Raw genomic sequence first — 22,639 nt, 5'->3', positions numbered from 1 at the left:
GCCAAAAATGATAATTGAGTTTTTGAGAAAAAAGCGTCCAATAACTTTCAATAAATTTACAGAATAAATAACTGCTTAAATTTGTGGGGGACAGGTTTAGCGGTTTCGATGATCCAATAAAAAATTTTTAAAAAGAAACATTTGGCAGACAAAAGTGATCATAAGACAAATTACCAGATATTTTAAAGATATTATAATAATAATAATTATTATATATACTTATTATATATTATTATATACTTAAGTATAAATTTTGTTACATTTATATAAGTTCTGTCTTATATAAGTTTATATAAGACGGCGACGCGGCGCTTACGCGCTTCTATATTTTGTCCCTCGCAGCTAAAGCAGCGCGATTGCTTTAAAGAAAAGTTCAAAAGTTCGTAAAATTTCAGGGATGGGGCGGCATTTTTGTCAGTGCCCCGGGGCGCCAAATTTCTAAATCCGGGCCTGAATATAATGGTAGTTGACTATCATGGAACTAGACTTGGGACTGTTCTGCTGGTCGATTTTGATAAATTTGCGTTGCCAGAAGTCTCTTTGTGCCAGAATGCAATACGAATAACTAACAATAATAAACGAGGCTACTGTGCGAAACATTAATTCAGAGTATTTTATTATTGTCGATACTTGTTCTTGATACAAAAAGTGTGTGATTAATCCAGAAGAACAACATGTTCTAAACTAATTCCACAATAATATACAAGGTCAAGCCGAAACTTGGTGATAGTCGTGATATTATTATCAATTAAATTAATAGTATTGAAGGTAACTGTGATGAAAAACTAGTGGTGCATGGCATCGTGCCTTAAGGCAAATTGTTCAAAAAATAAAATTTTTAGAACAGATTTTTTAAACTCTAAAAAAAACCGTTTTTTGAGATTTTTAAAATTAAAAAAAAAATTGAATTTCAAAGAGATTGCTGTACGTTAGCTGCGTACTTAGACACGAAATATCGAAGCGCGTGAGCGCCACGTCGCAGTATTACAGATAACATTGTTACGGAACCCATAGAAATGGTAACAAAATATCTATAAAATATGTGAAAATTTGGCTTTTTTTTCACTTTTTTAATGGATCTCCGAAACCGCTAGACCTGTCCTTCCAAAAATTTTCCCAAAGTTGTTCATTTCGTCAATACAAATAAAACATTTTTTGAATCATTCGAATCGGACGCTCGCTTCTCTCAAGAATTGAATGACCATTTTTGGAACTTTTTGCTCCGTATCTTCGGAACGGTTGAACCTGCCTTTACCAAAAACTAATCAGCACGTTGCCTTATCAATAAGAATTGATGTTTTTTAAATCATTCAAATTGGTGGATCCGTGTTTTGGAAATCGTCGGCGAAAAATTGTATCCGCAGATGCATACACGCGCACACACAGACATACACATACATCCATTTGTTCTAAGGTATGCCAAAATGTTAAGAAACCTTCGAAACGTAAAGATATATACAAATTTTCATTTTCGATTTTTTTGCCATTATTATAACTCAGCCTACGGGAAGTTAAAAAATAGGAAAAAAATATCTCACGTAGTTTGAAAATTATGAGCTTTGGTAAAAATGTGACCATTTTTTGTTATTGTGGTAAATTTTTATTAATTTTGTTAATTCAAACTTTATATCCGTAACCGTAACTAACACTACTAGGACCTAGGACCATTAGGATCAAGTCAAAATAACACAATTACCTTAAGTTTTCAAAAATTAAGACTATTTCTTGAACTATGAACTTGAAATTTTGAAAATTTGACTTTGAAAGGCATTACTTTCAAAAAAGCACTAAAATGTGTTAGCGAATTACATCAATGCTTGCTTTTGATAAATTGTAAAATGTAAAATGATAAATTGTGTCATTATTATTGACTATGGTCGTAGAAATGTTATTTACGGTAACGGATACAAAGTTTAAACGAAAAAAATAATAAAAGTCAACCACAATAACCGAAAAATGGTTACCAAAGTTTTGGTTGCACTTTAAAGTTCATAATTTTCAAAGTATGTGTTATAACTTTTTTTTCAACTTTTTTTCATGATAGTTATGATCAGTACTATCACCCCGTTTCGGCTTGACATTGAGTTCTGGACAGCCTGTATACATCACTGAAATATTTCTGATCTCGCAGCTCTTCTTAGATCGTGGACATGTGGCATTTTGTCAGCCCTGCACCCTATAGTTACGCCACTGACTGGATATTACACTGGTTCTAGAAAAAACTTTTGCTTTTATTGAAACATTGTATTTCTTTAACTGTTACATTTGTAGTAAATAATTTATACATTAATTATTTTGAGTTGATCTCTCAAAATATAGTAATGAAAGCGACAATCAATAAAATAATTTTTAACTGTTAACAGATTCATTCATTCAAGCGCTTTCGGTTGAATATCGTGCGACCATGAACTCGGTATCCCTAGTCCACGGGTTTTTAAAAGCTTTGAGCTTAACACCTGGCACCATGAGATGTTTATCATTTGTACTGCCTTCCATTTCTTGAGGCAGTTGGCCAAAAACGAGACCATAAAGCGGTTCAACGTAGAGGCACCGTCCATCTACGCCATGGCGCGAGGCGTAGCTGTCGCTCGATACCACTTTTGCGGGCATGGGTCGGGCCGATGCCACCAGGCATGGTTCGGAATTATTTGTTGATTTCAGATAGCCATAGCATTGCAATGCTATGAATCGGCGTTCTATGGACATAGACAAAATATTAACTTCATAATTTAAAAACATTTAACCCTCCGTCGGTCGGCGTGGTCTGGCCAGACTTTTTTCGACTTCAATTAAAAAAAAAAATACTTCTAGTAATCCTATCGACTTGAAATTTCTTGACTTTTCCTAAAATTTAATTAGCTGACGATCAATGAAAAAATCAGGACGAAAAAATGTACAGAAGGATAATTATAAGGATATTAACTTTTTTATACTTCGAACGGTCGGAAAGGTCTGTCTAGACCACCCATACATTTTGTATGAAATATACGCTTTTTGATATATGTAAACCAGTATTTTGTCTTTTTTCATGGTATTTTCTATTCAAACTGCGTTGTTTATATTCTTTGCTATGTGTTCTAACATGAATGTTAGTATTTTCATGACGAGAGTTCCTTGAGAACCTACCAAACTTATTGGTAATCGCAAACACTGAAAATCGGATGAATAATGCACACATTATAAACAATTTTTCTACCCGTACTGCGTTCGAAATTTTTTTGGCAAACCTGTAGTGAAATTGTATATTCACTTTGAGTTTTACAGCTCATTTCAAAGGCGACGCACCTCATTTTGTTTTCATTTGAATTTCACATTCATTTCAAAGGCGCCGAAAAAGAATAAATATTATTTTTCATTGATTTAAAACAGAAAAATTAACAAAAAAAGTAACGATTTTTTTTATATTTCTTGATTTTTTTATATAATCGTTAATATATAAGACACCAAAAACTTATTTATCCCATATAAATGCATGTAAAATGAATGGTGGTCCAGCCAGACCTTTCCGACCGTTCGAAGGTGAAAAAATATCCGACCGACGGAGGGTTAATCGCATATTTATCAAATAACTATTATTATATCACTAATAGCTTAGTGCCTAACAAAAAATCTAAAGTATATAGACCAGTGATTCCCAAACTTATTTTACCTACAGCCCCCTTTCCAAGAAAATATTACTCAGCGCCCCCAATTTTTTTTTCATTTCAATAGCAATTAATAAGATATATAAAAATTATCGTATCTGTAAAAGATAAATTGACGAATAATAAACCAATTTTGATAGAGTGCGCTGTTTTAATAAATCATAAAACATTCGGAAAACAATTGCACCATCAGTGAATTTCAAATTTTCTAGGCCCTCAGGTCACTGTATTGAATTTTTCAGATATATTACGGATATATTTGTAATGAAATGCAATTGCAATTGGTACATCACAGCTGACGGAAAGATTTTGCAAAACATTGGATGATTTATTTATTAAAATAATGGACGTTGTCAAAATTAATCTTTTACTCTTTCAAAAGAAGGCTGTAAAATAACATCAAAGTTTGAAATTATAAAACTATATTCAGAATAAAGATACAATCATTATAATTTTAATGTGAGGGACGAATCTGGTGCGCTGCTACCAATTTAGCAATTTTCGGTTCTATCTTCGTCAAAATCTTAAATCACCACGATCGACTATTAGTAATCGGTTTCTTTATTTTTTAAGATGACGGAAATGCAATCAGAAATTTTTCAATGACAGACCAAATTTGTGGGTAAGCCATCGGGATCTCATTCTGCAGCCAGAAGGCAAGTAATAATCATGTATCCGTCACAAAATTTCTTACAAAATTTGGTAAAGTTGCACGCGTTGAAAAGTTACACAAATTGTCGACTCACAGAGAAAGTATGAACCATCGTTTACAAAAAGTTCTGATAAAATATTAAGGTATTTTAAATCGACTTCCTGTAATTATGGTACACACCATTTCTTGCACATACACTTTTAAACATTTAACTTTTGACAAAGATCATAACTTTCGTTTGGCGGCAGATGCATTGCGCAATTGGACTATGCCAATTTAGGTTTAAAGTAGTAAATACTAAGAAAATTTAAAAAGTTTCATTTTTAATAATAATTACAAACATATAGAGTAATTGCAAATTACGTAATGTATTTTTATGATTGCAACATTGTTCGCGAAACTAGATAAACGGATAGAAGTCGCAATATTAAAATCGGTTTTACAAGCTTTTATGCAACAAACAGATTACTCGCGTTATTTGTGAAGGTGCTTCAGATCTTTTCAATCTACCAAGTGGCCGATTTTTAATTATACGACGCGTTAACTGATTTATGGGTAATCTTTAACTGGCTGGCGCCCACTTTGGGAACCACTGATATAGACATTAAAAATAAAACTTCCATGCTTTCTGGCTAATACTGTAATATAAAAAAATAGACCTTCAAAAGGTAGTCGAGGGTCGTCTGTAGATGTATCTGCATCATCGTTCAAAATGCTTGTTGTTTTTACTCGCATTCGACAGCAAAATGATCGCCTTGCTCCAGGAAAGAATGTTCGAAACGTATCAGAATAGAGACCTATTGATTATTTTATTATAATAACATTATTAAAATTGTATAGCAAAGAATTGCGAATTTATCTAAAATAATGATGTGTTCATAAACTTACATTTGGCATCTGTTAAATCAAGAACAGACAACTGTTCTTTCACTTTTGGTACGTCTTTTGGATGTAACACATCAAACCAACTGTGGCTCACAAGTTCGGACTAGTGTCAGATAAAACGCAATTTTTATAAATGTTGCTTTAGTTGTTTAAACAATTATGGTTTGATCAACTAATGTAGGGTAGGGTGGGGCTAGTTGAGCAAATTTTTACTTAAACGGATGTAGCTCTCAATGAAAAGTCTCAATAAATTGCTATACGGCTTAATGGATTTGTTGTTTATCGCTTAACAAAAGTGTTAATACAATTTTTTGGTTATAAGTAAAATTTAAATGCTACAGCTATTTAAATGCAAAAAGTCAAGTATGCTCAATGTACCCCATAGGTGGGGCAAATTGAGCACTAAGAAAGTATAATTAAATCATAGGTTCAATGTCGATTAGTGATGAAATAAAATTAATTTTTAATATACTATATTTATAGTCTGTATTGACAGAGAAAACAAAACTTATAGTAATTTGGTTTGAATAATTAACGAAAAGTAGAATCAACAAAACAATATCATATCTTAGGAATTATTTTACCATTATATTCAGTATTTTTGTTTAAAATCATTATTTCTTTATAGACTTAGCTTAAATGTTAAAAATAAAAATCAATTTCTGGAAGTTAATGGTAATTGTCTTAGTGACAGAACAAGTTTAGCATCTATGCTCACCCCAACTCGGAATTTCAAAATAAAAGTGAGTTTATAAAAAAAAACATGAGAATTATACCCAGAATCTCTGTGCATATTAAAAGTACTATAATTATATGGAAGAATATCATTTACCTGATTAAAAATAAATAACATTTGACTAAACCAGACTAAAACTCGTGATGAATTACTTTTTTAGTTTTTGGTCTCAAAATAAACAAAACGCCCGTGAACCTCACTCATTTGTCGAGCGACCACTAGCGATCGCGGGATGTTTATTTCTCCCAAACCTCTATCATTCCGCCATATAATGCCTAAACGGACGGTGAATAGTTTTCGAGATCTTTTGATTGCTCAACTTGCCCCTATGCTCAACTAGCCCCCCTCTACCCTATGATAATGACAATATTTTATTAAATGTGTCACCTACTTGTTTATAACGCAGTACGTTAGCAATCGATGTGGATGTATATAATATTTTTCCTCTGGAACAACCGACTGCAAACAAAAAACATTGCTCTGGTATTTTTTGTCCTAAAGCTTTTATGTCGATATCACTGGGCTTCCAGCGATTAACTAGTTCCGTATTTGCAGCTTCACCAGTGTTAGTACCATGTTTTGAATTTTGAGCACATCGAACCCGAAACACTGCCCTGAAATTGTGAAGTACCTGTTTCTTGAGCTCAAGAAGGTATACATATTTTTTATAGTAAATTAGAATGAGAAGTAAATTAGAATTTATTCGATTGTTATTCTCAATTATGCAAATTCTATTGACTGCAGATATGATGCGTTACTTGCTGAGAGTCTTATAATTATAAATTTTTTATAAAATATAATTTGCATTATTATGTGGCATAATTGAAAAAAAAATCATGAATTACATGATATTAACTATTGAATTTCTTAATTTACTGGAATTATGAATAAATAAAAATTGGTCAATCATTTTTCTTCATCAAAGCTATGCAACGACAATATTAGTTGTAAAAAAAATTGCAGGTTCGTATTTTAAACGGTTTTTTGCATATCCTATTATATATTGTGGAGTCACGGGTAATATAAAGCTAACTTTACTTATTTTAAACATACCAAAATTCTTGGCACTTCTTAGTTAAAGGTTTTTCATGAGAAGAAATACATTTTTCTTGAAAACGAGTCCTAACAGTTTATAATTTTATATATATTCAATATATATTATAGTTCAACAGTTCCCGAAAAAATAGTATATTACATATACCCGTTACGTCGATAAAATTTCATATAAAAATTAATATTTTTGAAAAAAGCGTAGGCTTTTCAGTTGCACATTCTTCATTTGAATATATTTTATTAAGGAAAAGTTGCATGAATAAAAAAAAAATAAAAAAACGGGTATAGTACGGTATTATTAACTGCATAACGTATTTTTACACATGCAATTTAAGATAGATTTAATTAAAATTAATAATAATTCTAATTAAATGAATTTAAAAAAAATTAAATGATAAAAAATTAAATAAATAAATTTAAACTTTCATTCTCTTTCTTTGTTTCTTGTCAAATTCATTTTACGTTCATAACTTATTATCCAATGCAAGTTGTAATGAACATGAATATTTAATTAAATTCATCTTGTTTCTGATATTATTACGATCAACAGTAGCATTACATGTCCTCACCTTCTAAGAACGCCTAGTTTATCAGACCTGCCTCTTGACTGATTACCTCCAGAAACCAATTGAGACAGTTCTTTGAGAAGGGCGTTCATTTTATCTCTTCGTCTTTTCTCGATTTCTGAATGATTTTGCCTTCAATATAATCGAATAGTATTATTTGACAAATGTCAGAACTAAATTTTGGAAAAAAGTCCTACAAATATCTAATTTTTAAACATACTTTCTGCAATCCTCACTGGTTCTACACGACTTTGCATCTTCTCCGTTGTCTTCGTCGTGGTCACTTTGATGCTCTCTATAATTTTTTTTCTTCTATTCATTTCAGTATTAAATCGATAACAATAACTTATCAAATATTAGACTGAAATACGCTAGACTGGTTATCAGGCGCATAAAATTTTAAATGACTACAGTAGAACTCCAATTATCCGAACTCCAATTATCCGAACTCCGACTATCTGAACTCTGACTATCCGAATCGCCGATTATCCGAATCACTTTCAGAAAAAAAATTGTCCAAAAAAAGTTTAAGTGCGCTATTATTCTTCCACCCGCAAAGCCAGTGTAGGCACTTTGTTTGTTTTGATTTAACGGAGATGTTTAAAAAACAATGATTTTTATTTCTAAACTTGTACATAAGTATATTTTATTTATATTTAAAACATGTGAAAATATCATGTTTTTTTCATTTAATTCAATAAAAAAATAGTGCAATATCAAAACGTAACTTTTTTTCTCTCCAATGGCAATTTAAAAAAAAACTCCGATTATCCGAATATTTGATTATCCGAATGGGTCCCCATTAATTCGGATAATTGGAGTTCTACTGTATTTACAAAAATATTATCATTAATTGCAACGATAATCATATTTCACTTCTGATATAAAAAATAATGTTCGAGTTCATTTTATTTCTATATATAGAAGAATATAACGTTTCAATTAGTACAGATGGCAGAATATTGCATATGCACAATAATACTCCGCATAACATGGGGGTTACGTTTCAGAAAAGTAGAGCGTAAAGCGAAACAGCGCTAAACAGGGCGATCTTAACATGATAATAATGGGGCTACAAAAAATGGGCAAAAAATTGGCTATGTAGTAAAATTAATAACTGTGGTTATTTTTTCAAAATCAAACATTTATTGTGTCCTAAAATAAAAATGATATAAACGCATATGCTTAAAAAATCAAATAAATTTTAATTCAGTTTATGCATACTATTTTGTATTTTCATTTTTTTTTTTGCATTTTTATCAAAAAACATCCAAAATGCTTATGTATAAATGTATATAAGTCATTGAAGTTATTCAATTCTATTGAATTTTAAAACATTTAAAAGTGTTTATAATATAATTTGAAATACATTTTTGCACCTGCAGATACATATTTTAAATGCGCATATTTCATTCATATACATCATGATCCTATGTTGAATATTTTCCGAGATATAGGCGTTTAACTGTTTCAAACTTGTAAATTTGAAACGGTTTTTGGGATATATCTCGCGAACGGTAAGAGGTATTTTAAAAAATTTTACACCGGCTCAAAGATCTTTTGATTTGGTATATTTCATCCGAAAACATCAATGTCCTATGATGATTCGTTCAAAAGTTATAGGCGCTTAAAGATTTCACAAGTAAAAATGCCCAAAAAATGGATGAAAAATTAGTTAGTTTTTTTAATTTTTCACAGACTTCCCGGGCACCTAGAAGCTTCAATTAGACGTCAGGTGAATTGTTTGTGGGCTAGAATAACGTGAAAAAAACTGCATTTTACTATTCTCAACGGTTGCCGAATAAATAAGAAAAAACTGAAATTATAGCATGACCCTAGGGTCACGTTTTGTATTCCGATTTTGGATGAAAATTTTTTGTTTCCGATTTTGATGATTTTCACAATGTTGATACCTTATGACATAAGGAAAATGCTATTAAAAAATTTCGACCGCAATTCAAATAGTTTTCGAGAAAAACGCATTTTTAATATGTGACAATGAATAAATGGTTTTTAGCAAATATCTCGGGAACGGTTGGAGCTATCATAAAAATTTTTGCACCTGCAGATACATATTTTGAATGCGCATATTCCATTCATATACATCATGATCCTATGTTGAATATTTTCCGAGATATAGGCGTTTAACTGTTTCAAACTTGTAAATTTGAAACGGTTTTTGGGATATATCTCGCGAACGGTAAGAGGTATTTTAAAAATTTTTACACCGGGTCAAAGATATTTTGATTTAGTATATTTCATCCGAAAACATCAATGTCCTATGATGATTCGTTCAAAAGTTATAGGCGCTTAAAGATTTCACAAGTAAAAATGCCCAAAAAATGGATGAAAAATTAGTTAGTTTTTTTAATTTTTCACAGACTTCCCGGGCACGTAGAAGCTTCAATTAGACGTCAGGTGAATTGTCTTGTGGGCTAGAATAACGTGAAAAAAACTGCATTTTACTATTCTCAACGGTTGCCGAATAAATAAGAAAAAACTGAAATTATAGCATGACCCTAGGGTCACGTTTTGTATTCCGATTTTGGATGAAAATTTTTTGTTTTCGATTTTGATGATTTTCACTATGTTGATACCTTATGACATAAGGAAAATGCTATTAAAAAATTTCGACCGCACTTCAAATAGTTTTCGAGAAAAACGCATTTTTAATATGTGACAATGAATAAATGGTTTTTAGCAAATATCTCGGGAACGGTTGGAGCTATCATAAAAATTTTTGCACCTGCAGATACATATTTTAAATGCGCATATTTCATTCATATACATCATGATCCTATGTTGAATATTTTCCGAGATATAGGCGTTTAACTGTTTCAAACTTGTAAATTTGAAACGGTTTTTGGGATATATCTCGCGAACGGTAAGAGGTATTTTAAAAAATTTTACACCGGGTCAAAGATCTTTTGATTTAGTATATTTCATCTGAAAACATCAATGTCCTATGATGATTCCTTCAAAAGTTATAGGCGCTTAAAGATTTCACAAGTAAAAATGCCCAAAAAATGGATAAAAAATTAGTTAGTTTTTTTAATTTTTCACAGACTTCCTGGGCACGTAAAAGCTTCAATTAGACGTCAGGTGAATTGTCTTGTGGGCTAGAATAACGTGAAAAAAACTGCATTTTACTATTCTCAACGGTTGCCGAATAAATAAGAAAAAACTGAAATTATAGCATGACCCTAGGGTCACGTTTTGTATTCCGATTTTGGATGAAAATTTTTTGTTTCCGATTTTGATGATTTTCACAATGTTGATGCCTTATGACATAAGGAAAATGCTATTAAAAAATTTCGACCGCACTTCAAATAGTTTTCGAGAAAAACGCATTTTTAATATGTGACAATGAATAAATGGTTTTTAGCAAATATCTCGGGAACGGTTGGAGCTATCATAAAAATTTTTGCACCTGCAGATACATATTTTAAATGCGCATATATCATTCATATACATCATGATCATATGTTGAATATTTTCCGAGATATAGGCGTTTAACTGTTTCAAACTTGTAAATTTGAAACGGTTTTTGGGATATATCTCGCGAACGGTAAGAGGTATTTTAAAAAATTTTACACCGGGTTAAAGATCTTTTGATTTAGTATATTTCATCCGAAAATATCAATGTCCTATGATGATTCGTTCAAAAGTTATAGGCGCTTAAAGATTTCACAAGTAAAAATGACCAAAAAATGGATGAAAAATTAGTTAGTTTTTTTAATTTTTCACAGACTTCCCGGGCACGTAGAAGCTTCAATTAGACGTCAGGTGAATTGTCTTGTGGGCTAGAATAACGTGAAAAAAACTGCATTTTACTATTCTCAACGGTTGCCGAATAAATAAGAAAAAACTGAAATTATAGCATGACCCTAGGGTCACGTTTTGTATTCCGATTTTGGATGAAAATTTTTTGTTTCCGATTTTGATGATTTTCACAATGTTGATACCTTATGACATAAGGAAAATGTTATTAAAAAATTTCGACCGCAATTCAAATAGTTTTCGAGAAAAACGCATTTTTAATATGTGACAATGAATAAGTGGTTTTTAGCAAATATCTCGGGAACGGTTGGAGCTATCATAAAAATTTTTGCACCTGCAGATACATATTTTAAATGCGCATATTTCATTCATATACATCATGATCCTATGTTGAATATTTTCCGAGATATAGGCGTTTAACTGTTTCAAACTTGTAAATTTGAAACGGTTTTTGGGATATATCTCGCGAATTGTAAGAAGTATTTTAAAAAAGTTTACACCGGGTCAAAGATCTTTTTATTTAGTATATTTCATCCGAAAACGTCAATGTCCTATGATGATTCGTTCAAAAGTTATAGGCGCTTAAAGATTTCACAAGTAAAAATGCCCAAAAAATGGATGAAAAATTAGTTAGTTTTTTTAATTTTTCACAGACTTCCCGGGCACGTAGAAGCTTCAATTAGACGTCAGGTGAATTGTCTTGTGGGCTAGAATAACGTGAAAAAAACTGCATTTTACTATTCTCAACGGTTGCCGAATAAATAAGAAAAAACTGAAATTATAGCATGACCCTAGGGTCACGTTTTGTATTCCGATTTTGGATGAAAATTTTTTGTTTCCGATTTTGATGATTTTTACAATGTTGATACCTTATGACATAAGGAAAATGCTATTAAAAAATTTCGACCGCACTTCAAATAGTTTTCGAGAAAAACGCATTTTTAATATGTGACAATGAATAAATGGTTTTTAGCAAATATCTCGGGAACGGTTGGAGCTATCATAAACATTTTTGCACCTGCAGATACATATTTTAAATGCGCATATTTCATTCATATACATCATGATCCTATGATGAATGTTTTCCGAGATATAGGCGTTTAACTGTTTCAAACTTGTAAATTTGAAACGGTTTTTGGGATATATCTCGCGAACGGTAAGAGGTATTTTAAAAAATTTTACACCGGGTCAAAGATCTTTTGATTTAGTATATTTCATCCGAAAACATCAATGTCCTATGATGATTCGTTCAAAAGTTATAGGCGCTTAAACACTTCACAAGTAAAAATGCCCAAAAAATGGATGAAAAATTAGTTAGTTTTTTTAATTTTTCACAGACTTCCCGGGCACATAGAAGCTTCAATTAGACGTCAGGTGAATTGTCTTGTGGGCTAGAATAACGTGAAAAAAACTGCATTTTACTATTCTCAACGGTTGCCGAATAAATAAGAAAAAACTGAAATTATAGCATGACCCTAGGGTCACGTTTTGTATTCCGATTTTGGATGAAAATTTTTTGTTTCCGATTTTGATGATTTTCACAATGTTGATACCTTATGACATAAGGAAAATGCTATTAAAAAATTTCGACCGCACTTCAAATAGTTTTCGAGAAAAACGCATTTTTAATATGTGACAATGAATAAATGGTTTTTAGCAAATATCTCGGGAACGGTTGGAGCTATCATAAAAATTTTTGCACCTGCAGATACATATTTTAAATGCGCATATTTCATTCGTATACATCATGATCCTATGTTGAATATTTTCCGAGATATAGGCGTTTAACTGTTTCAAACTTGTAAATTTGAAACGGTTTTTGGGATATATCTCGCGAACGGTAAGAGGTATTTTAAAAAAATTTACACCGGGTCAAAGATCTTTTGATTTAGTATATTTCATCCAAAAACATCAATGTCCTATGATGATTCGTTCAAAAGTTATAGGCGCTTAAAGACTTCACAAGTAAAAATGCCCAAAAAATGGATGAAAAATGAGTTAGTTTTTTTAATTTTTCACAGACTTCCCGGGCACGTAGAAGCTTCAATTAGACGTCAGGTGAATTGTCTTGTGGGCTAGAATAACGTGAAAAAAACTGCATTTTACTATTCTCAACGGTTGCCGAATAAATAAGAAAAAACTGAAATTATAGCATGACCGGTCACGTTTTGTATTCCGATTTTGGATGAAAATTTTTTGTTTCCGATTTTGATGATTTTCACAATGTTGATACCTTATGACATAAGGAAAATGCTATTAAAAAATTTCGACCGCACTTCAAATAGTTTTCGAGAAAAACGCATTTTTAATATGTGACAATGAATAAATGGTTTTTAACAAATATCTCGGGAACGGTTGGAGCTATCATAAAAATTTTTGCACTTGCAGATACATATTTTAAATGCGCATATTTCATTCATATACATCATGACCCTATGTTGAATATTTTCCGAGATATAGGCGTTTAACTGTTTCAAACTTGTAAATTTGAAACGGTTTTTGGGATATATCTCGCGAACGGTAAGAGGTATTTTAAAAATTTTACACCGGGTCAAAGATCTTTTGATTTAATATATTTCATTTGAAAACATCAATGTCCTATGATGATTCCTTCAAAAGTTATAGGCGCTTAAAGATTTCACAAGTAAAAATGCCCAAAAAATGGATGAAAAATTAGTTAGTTTTTTTAATTTTTCACAGACTTCCCGGGCACGTAGAAGCTTCAATTAGACGTCAGGTGAATTGTCTTGTGGGCTAGAATAACGTGAAAAAAACTGCATTTTACTATTCTCAACGGTTGCCGAATAAATAAGAAAAAACTGAAATTATAGCATGACCCTAGGGTCACGTTTTGTATTCCGATTTTGGATGAAAATTTTTTGTTTCCGATTTTGATGATTTTCACAATGTTGATACCTTATGACATAAGGAAAATGCTATTAAAAAATTTCGACCGCACTTCAAATAGTTTTCGAGAAAAACGCATTTTTAATATGTGACAATGAATAAATGGTTTTTAGCAAATATCTCGGGAACGGTTGGAGCTATCATAAAAATTTTTACACCTGCAGATACATATTTTAAATGCGCATATTTCATTCATATACATCATGATCCTATGTTGAATATTTTCCGAGATATAGGCGTTTAACTGTTTCAAACTTGTAAATTTGAAACGGTTTTTGGGATATATCTGGCGAACGGTAAGAGGTATTTTAAAAAATTTTACACCGGGTCAAAGATCTTTTGATTTAGTATATTTCATCCGAAAACATCAATGTCCTATGATGATTCGTTCAAATGTTATAGGCGCTTAAAGATTTCACAAGTAAAAATGCCCAAAAAATGGATGAAAAATTAGTTAGTTTTTTTAATTTTTCACAGACTTCCCGGGCACGTAGAAGCTTCAATTAGACGTCAGGTGAATTGTCTTGTGGGCTAGAATAACGTGAAAAAAACTGCATTTTACTATTCTCAACGGTTGCCGAATAAATAAGAAAAAACTGAAATTATAGCATGACCCTAGGGTCACGTTTTGTATTCCGATTTTGGATGAAAATTTTTTGTTTCCGATTTTGATGATTTTCACAATGTTGATACCTTATGACATATCGAGAAAAACGCATTTTTAATATGTGACAATGAATAAGTGGTTTTTAGCAAATATCTCGGGAACGGTTGGAGCTATCATAAAAATTTTTGCACCTGCAGATACATATTTTGAATGCGCATATTTCATTCATATACATCATGATCCTATGTTGAATATTTTCCGAGATATAGGCGTTTAACTGTTTCAAACTTGTAAATTTGAAACGGTTTTTGGGATATATCTCGCGAACGGTAAGAGGTATTTTAAAAAATTTTACACCGGGTCAAAGATCTTTTGATTTAGTATATTTCATCCGAAAACATCAATGTCCTATGATGATTCGTTCAAAAGTTATAGGCGCTTAAAGATTTCACAAGTAAAAATGCCCAAAAAATGGATGAAAAATTAGTTAGTTTTTTTAATTTTTCACAGACTTCCCGGGCACGTAGAAGCTTCAATTAGACGTCAGGTGAATTGTCTTGTGGGCTAGAATAACGTGAAAAAAACGCCTTTGGGCTTTTTGAATATAAGTCGCAATGGTCCCCCATTGCGAGAATTGTCGGTTTTGTCAGATTGCTATAAAATAAAAACTCGTAGTCGGAAGGGTCTAAAAATTCAGTGGCGATTTATTAAAGTCATAATATATGTACTTTTTGAATATAAGTCGAATCAGAGAAACTTCGATTTTTGGCCGAAAAATTTCCCAATGATCCCCCATTGCGAGAATTGTCGGTTCTGTCAGATTGCTATAAAATAAAAACTAGTAGTCGGACGGGTCTAAAAATTCAGTGGCGATTTATTAAAGTTGTGTTAAAGTTTAAAAACAATAAACTAATTCCATCACGTTTAAAAATACTTTTAAAATATGACCTATTTTTATGCGTCTATATGGACTTCCTCCCTTAAGTTAGGTTTTTCTTTATCTGTTTCACCCAAAATAAATTTTTGGGTTTAAATTTTTCCCAAAAAGGACAAGAAATGCATGTAACAACATATATATATATATATATATATATATATATATATATATATATATGCCACATAAAACAAAAATAATTGCTGGTAATTAACTACTAATGTTCAACTTAAGCAAAATAACTATAAATAAATAATTCTCATATTTATCTCATACAGAGTGTTTATTTTGCTAATTCTATTATTTTTACTACGATTTCACCTATATTTTGGAGAAGTCCCGAGCAGAAAAAGGTGCTAGATAGAAACAGCGCTAAACGAAGCGGCGTTAAGAGGGGTATTATTATATATCTTCTCATATTTATATGTAATTTTATTACGGATTGCAATTTTACGATTGGTCTATGTAGATCATACACATAAATCTTATGATTTCAACTTTTTCTAAATTAATCATTTCATTCTCAGGACTATTGCCGTAAAACTTATGTCTGAAACAATGTTTTTAACAAAGTTCTTTTAAAAGAAACATTTGATATTACATTAGCTACGCCAATAGTTGTATTATCAAGGAGTTGGCTAAAGTTGCATGTTTCATTAGTAAGTGCATTTATTAGGATTCTACTTTCTAACTGCGCGAGAAATTGTTCACAACGAAACTACACATTCCTCTTAACTATATATCACGTTAATATTACGTAAGGTGAAAAATGATTTAAACGTAACACGACCCAATTTCAAGATCCATTTTACAGAATTTTTGATCAATAATTTAATTTTCTTATTAACTTCCCAGAGGAGAAGTTTATGTTTTCATCAAAAATCCGATTCGCTAATTTTATGTTTTCTTGACATTTCAAGCCATGAGACCAAATTTGGAAGAATTATGTGCGAACAGATTTTTTACCGTAACTCAAAAACGGCTAGACCGATTTCAAAAATTTTAAAGCCATTCGATGTATCTCGATGAGGACTATTGTATGTCAGTTTTGTGCGACGATCGGCCAAGCCGTTTCTTTATAAATATCAGGAAAGTGAAAAATTTTTCGTCCACGTTTTAGCCCGAAATTCTGAATCGATTTTAAAATTTCAAAAACCGTTTGAAAGATATTTGCTTGGAATCGACCTGATTAGTTTTTGATAAAGATCGGTCGGGTTGTTTTCTTGCAATAAAGTGTTAAAAAAGTTTTTTTCGGTGATTTTTGATTTTTATTTGACGGCAGATACCATAGTCTTATATAGATCATACTAAAATATTACTGCTCTACGACAACTCGTTTAACTTTAAAAACTCGTCTAAATTTGCAAAAGTTAGTATCGTTCTTTTGCGAGACCAAATTTGGAAAAATTATGTGTGGACAGATTTTTTACCGTAAATGGACGCTTTCTCAAAAACGGCCGGACCGATTTCAAAAATTTAAAAGCCATTCGATGTATCTCGATGAGGACTATTGTATGTCAGTTTTGTGCGACGATCGACCAAGCCGTTTCTTTATAGATATCATGAAAGTGAAAAATTTTTCGTCCACAAATTCTGAATCGATTTTGAAAGTTCAGAAACCGTTTGAAAGATATTTGCTTGGAATCGACCTGATTAGTTTTTGATAAATATCGGTCGAGTTGTTTTCTTGCAATAAAGTGTTAAAAAAGTTTTTTTCGGCGTTTTTGATTTTTTTTTTTGACGGCAGATACCATAATCTTATAGATCATACTAAAATATTACTGCTCTACGACAACTCGTTTAACTTTAAAAACTCGTCTAAATTTGTAAAAGTTAGTATCGTTTTTTTGGCATTAGTTAAAATTAGACCTTTTATCTACGTTTGTTCAAAAACGCCTGAACCGATTTCAGAAATTTAAAAACCATTTGATGTTTCTATATGAGGATTATCGTTTCTCATTTTGTGCGACGATCGGCCGAGCCGTTCCTTTGCAATTTGGAAAAAAGTGTTAAACACACATTTAAGCTCATACTACCAAATCGATTTTAAAAAATCAAAAACAGTTCAAAAGATATTAGTTGGGAATGATACTGATTAGTTTTAGGTGAAAATCTACCGAGATATTTTCTTGTAATTAACTGTTGAAAGAAAACTTTAAGCCGATTTTCATGGAACTTTTTGTAGGCGTAATATATCATGGTCTTACAAAACTTACTGAAATATTACGGCCTTACAACATGTAGTTTAATTTTGAAAATTCATTAAAGTTTGAGAAAATGAGTAGTTTTTTTGACGTTTGTAAAAATTAAAATTAGACGATTTACTTAACTGTGTCGACTTTATAGTTGGCAACACAAACAGTTGTCCTATCTCTATATGATGATTTTTTATTATTACAATTTCTGTAATGGTGATGAATGTTTTAATTGATGCAACCGATATTACTGTTGCTTGACATCAGGCTGCCGGAGGCAGGTGATTGAAATTCCATAGTTCTAATAATCAACAATTGAACCTAATTGAATTTCATTAAGTATCAAATGAATTGAGTAGTTTTAGTTAGGTAATTCTGAATTAATAATCCTACGTAATTTTGTTAAAAGTTTAAGATCGATTTACATTATTTTCCATTATAAGATTGTTTTCGCATACGAAGGAATAAATCGATGTATGTAATAATGTATGCTTTTTGTAAGTATTTTCAAATGTATTTCCTACGTATGTATTTGCAAAGTTTTCGGATACTATCATCAATTCAGATGATGTTAAAAAACTATTTCGATTCATATCGCGTAGAGCCCATTGATTTATGATAAATTTTGGATCCTGTTGTTTTGAAGTTGCCGAGGATAAAGTGTTCATTTTTACCATCAAGCTTTTGAAGAATTTTAAAATCAAATTAAGCCTTTCCACTCGCGAATTCCGGAATCAATATATATTTGACGGCATCCGAGTGGAAAAGGTTAATACACATAAGGAGATTCTTAAATTACGCAATAAATTCACATTGATTTGTATATAAACATTTATAAGTATTACTTAATAATAGAGTAAACATTTCAATTTCTCAAGTGGGACTTTCAAATTTTATTAAAGAATTTAAAGATCTTAAAAAAAATTAAAATTTTAGTTACTTATCAGGGATAATTACCAATCATAAGAAATTTGACTTATCTAAAGAATTTTATTAAAATTTTAAATGCATTGATACTGAAAGTTTGTAAAAATGCTCCGTACATTATGCAATAGTTTCCATGTTTAGCCTATAAAAATATTACATACAAGTTGTGTATGGCATCGTTCCTTAAGGCAAATTGCTGGAATTTTACGTACCGTTACTAAATGTTCGAGGAATATTAAATGTTTTGAAATAGATTATTATAAATACTACAACATTTTCTAATATTTATAAGAATTAAATGAACTGAAAAACAAAGTTGAAATTATTTATTGAAGTATATAAGTAAGCTTTAGAAATTTAGCCAGAATTAAAATTAAATCAAATATAATTATTTTCGATATACAAAAAATTTAAAAAAAATGCTTAGTTCTCTCAAAAACTGCCATTTTTTGCACTTGCAATTAGCTCGGTATCTTCAAAACCTTCTTCAGCTGGGCTTGCCTTTGCCAAAAACTAAACACAACTTCTCCCAATCATTACAAATTGAATGTTTTTTGGATTATTCAATCGGATATTCCGTTCTCTCAAAAACTCGATTTGTATTTTCTGCACTCTTTGCTCCGTAACGGCTGGACCTGCTTTTGCCAAAAACTAATCAGCACATCTCCCCATAAATAGGAATCGAATATTTTTTGAACCATTCAAATATGTTGATCCGTACATCCGAAACGAAAAAATGCAGACACACAAAACACACACACACATCCATTTTTTCTGAGGTATGCCAAAATGTTCAGAAACCTTCAAAACGTGAAGATATGCAAACATTTTCATTTTTGATTTTCGGGTCATTACTATAACTACCCTGCGGGAAGTTAACCATTTTGATTATTAACTTCCCGAAGGCAAACTGATTTGCTAATTTCATGTTTTAGATATAGACGTTTTAATTCCAGATGTACTTAATTTAATATATTGTATAACAAAATGTGTTATTTTCATGGACATAATTACCTTCTTACAAGTGTGATTTTTAATTAAACGATATTTATATACATGTTGACATATTTGAAACAAAGTGGGTGAATCTGAGAGAATTTATAAAGAACAAAACGCATTTGTGCGTAAATATAATTATATAAGTCTGATGCAGATGCATTTCTCCTTTGGAAAATGGCAGCACCCTTTTGTATAAATGTCACTGCCATTTCTTTGTTATGATGGACTTGGCAGTTTTCTGTCATTTCATTTAGCTACGTTTAAATATATATAAATAAGTAATTGTATAATTCAATTTTGCTTATGAAAATACTTATTTATTTTAGTATATAAATAATCTGGATAGAGTTCGTTCAATTAAATTAATTTCTTTAAATAAATATAAAGGAATATCAGGAATAAGATAATAAATGACATATTATATTTTAATAAAAAATGTTCAGTGTTTCATCAACTAGTTTTTTAGATAACTTAAGTAATATTACTAGCAAATGAGTATTATATTGAAGTTTTTTTAAAGCGTTACCTTTCAATCTATATTCAATCTCGTTGTACGCTTTAGGATCTCTACATTAAATCTCTACCTTGTAAGAATAATATTGATGTTTCATGTTTCTTTATAATTCATAAACTTATATTATATTTATTTCTTACAAAGTGTCGTGATGTATATATGTATGTAAAATCTTGAGATTAACATTGATATCATTATACATGAATTTAGTTTTAATGATGAGGAGTTACTTAAACAAAAATTGTATGGCTTTTCATAAGTCAATTTGATATCCATATGCTTCGGTCAACTATGAAGGTTAGAACGTTTGCCGAAACGTATAAATATCAAATAAATTTAATACATACTAAACAGAAATTAGTACATCATTGATGTATTGCCCGATCACTAAAACTCATATACATTAGGGTGGTCCATAATATGGACATTCTCGTCTTTCCTTGCTCCCAAGGGCTCAAATGGTTCTAAACTGATAAAACACAACTCTCTGAAAGTTTTAGCTCTTAATATTGTCTTTTAGATAGAGCGCAATTCAATTTTGAAAAAAATTTGATAATTAAACAAAAAATCAATTGAAAAACGCAAATAACACCTAAACCACATTCAACGCAAAAAATCATTAGCAAACTTTTGGTCAATAACTAGTATTGATTTAATTCATTACTTTTGTATATTGAAATTTAATATCAACTTAAATTTTTAAAACTAAATTGTTTTTATTATTTTTCACTAGCATGACCATTACTCAGTTATTTTTTTCTTTGAATGTGGTTTTTGTATTTTCTAAATAATTTGCTTTTAATCCAATGAAGAAGTCAAATTCATTGGGACAAGAAATCAAATTTTGACTCGAAACGTATGGAAGTATATTACTTTTTTTTAGAAACATATTCTTCTGAAACATAGTTTTCTTTCTATTTTCTGAATAGATAAAATATTAAAGAATATTATTTAATTTAGGAAAAGAATGAAGATAATTCATTTATTAACTTTTTCGAGCTTAATTTGTTACGAGATTAACAAATATTTTTCTTCACATTTATTACCAAATAATTATCAAGAATTAAATAAATTTATATAAAACTCACCTAATCCGAGAATCGTAGTTCATCATCATTTTTCTTAAATAATTTTAAATAAACTTAGAATAATTTTTGTCACAATTTATAGTCACTGTAAATTATTTATTATATGTAAGTTACGTTATTATTTTGTACCTTTCTACCTTTAATGCAAATAATAACTGCATGAGGAGTTTCCATAAATTGTCGTCTTTACGGATCCATATGGTGGGGATGGATCACGGACATATTATTATATTTAATATATATATATATATATATATATATATATATATATATATATATATATATATATATATATATATATATATAGATATATATATATATATATATATATATATATATATATATATATATATATATATATATATATATATATATATATATATATATATATTTATATTTATCATCACTTGTGCATTTATGTTAAATGTTTTTTAGATTACTGAATGATGACACACATCAAGTGTCGAAACGTATAATGGAATAAATAATTTTGTTATTTAATCTTTTTTAATTCGACTGTTGGGCTGCTAAAAAATTTACAAATATGTATCAACGTCGACAAAACTTTCATCATATATATATATATATATATATATATATATATATATATATATATGTGGGTGTAATTAAATTGTTATTTAAATTTATTAAAAATGAATTACTACAAAAGTTAGTTGAAATTTTTATTCTTAATAAAAATTCAAATTAACATTTACTGTAAAATAGTAAATAGTAGTCTGCTCGAAGGCAGGTCCATGGTGTTTGAGCACCAAAAATATAATTCCATTTCCCTTCCTTGTTCAATACTTCTATTACCATTTTATAACCATTCATCACTTTTTATTCACGGCTATGTATTTTCCTTTCCAAACTTCTGTTCGATCTTGTACTTCGGCTTTCAGTTCCCTGTATTTTCTCTTCTCGGGTAAGTCATTAATCATCTGCATTCTTCTTTTTCCCAATCCTCTTAGTCCTTCTATTTTACCTTCGACGACGTCATGTATAAGACACTCTTTTTGCACAATGAATCCCATCTAGTTTCCTTTTCTTTTCAGGATCGTGCTCAGTAGTAGAGTCCTTGCTTCGTCTACTTTTCTTAAGACCTTAGGATTTGTTACCTTATCTGTCCAAATGCTACATATGCATACGCAC

The 22,639-nt window shown here is 30.4% G+C and overlaps 1 protein-coding gene across 1 annotated transcript; it reads right to left on the bottom strand.

Annotated features, from left to right (window-relative positions):
- Positions 1 to 2,373: 2,373 nt before the first annotated feature.
- Positions 2,374 to 7,628, bottom strand: LOC113376117 (protein cycle-like). The gene is made up of 5 exons (XM_026616042.1): positions 7,540 to 7,628; positions 6,309 to 6,531; positions 5,185 to 5,284; positions 4,956 to 5,093; positions 2,374 to 2,696 (listed from the first exon to the last, which is right to left on the bottom strand). Exons 1-5 carry the CDS (start codon positions 7,626 to 7,628, stop codon positions 2,374 to 2,376), a joined length of 873 nt encoding a protein of 290 aa, XP_026471827.1.
- Between the last annotated feature and the right edge of the window lie 15,011 nt (positions 7,629 to 22,639).

Source organism: Ctenocephalides felis, unplaced genomic scaffold (genome assembly GCF_003426905.1).
Source record: "Ctenocephalides felis isolate EL2017-DRISC unplaced genomic scaffold, ASM342690v1 CF-g0.4_SCAFFOLD_01886, whole genome shotgun sequence".
In the NCBI taxonomy this organism is placed as follows: Eukaryota; Metazoa; Arthropoda; class Insecta; order Siphonaptera; family Pulicidae; genus Ctenocephalides; species Ctenocephalides felis.
The sequence above is the reverse complement of the archived record's forward strand: the minus strand, read 5'-3'. Positions and strand labels throughout refer to the sequence as shown.

Excerpts from the sequence above, each read along its gene's own strand:
- LOC113376117 (XM_026616042.1), bottom strand. The coding sequence starts at position 7,628 with ATGAACGCCCTTCTCAAAGAACTGTCTCAATTGGTTTCTGGAGGTAAT. Across the intron at positions 5,285-6,308 it reads ACGTACTGCGTTATAAACAA|TCCGAACTTGTGAGCCACAG; the intron begins GTAGGTGACACA and ends ATCTGACACTAG. Across the intron at positions 2,697-4,955 it reads CCCTCGACTACCTTTTGAAG|AACGCCGATTCATAGCATTG; the intron begins GTCTATTTTTTT and ends CTATGTCCATAG.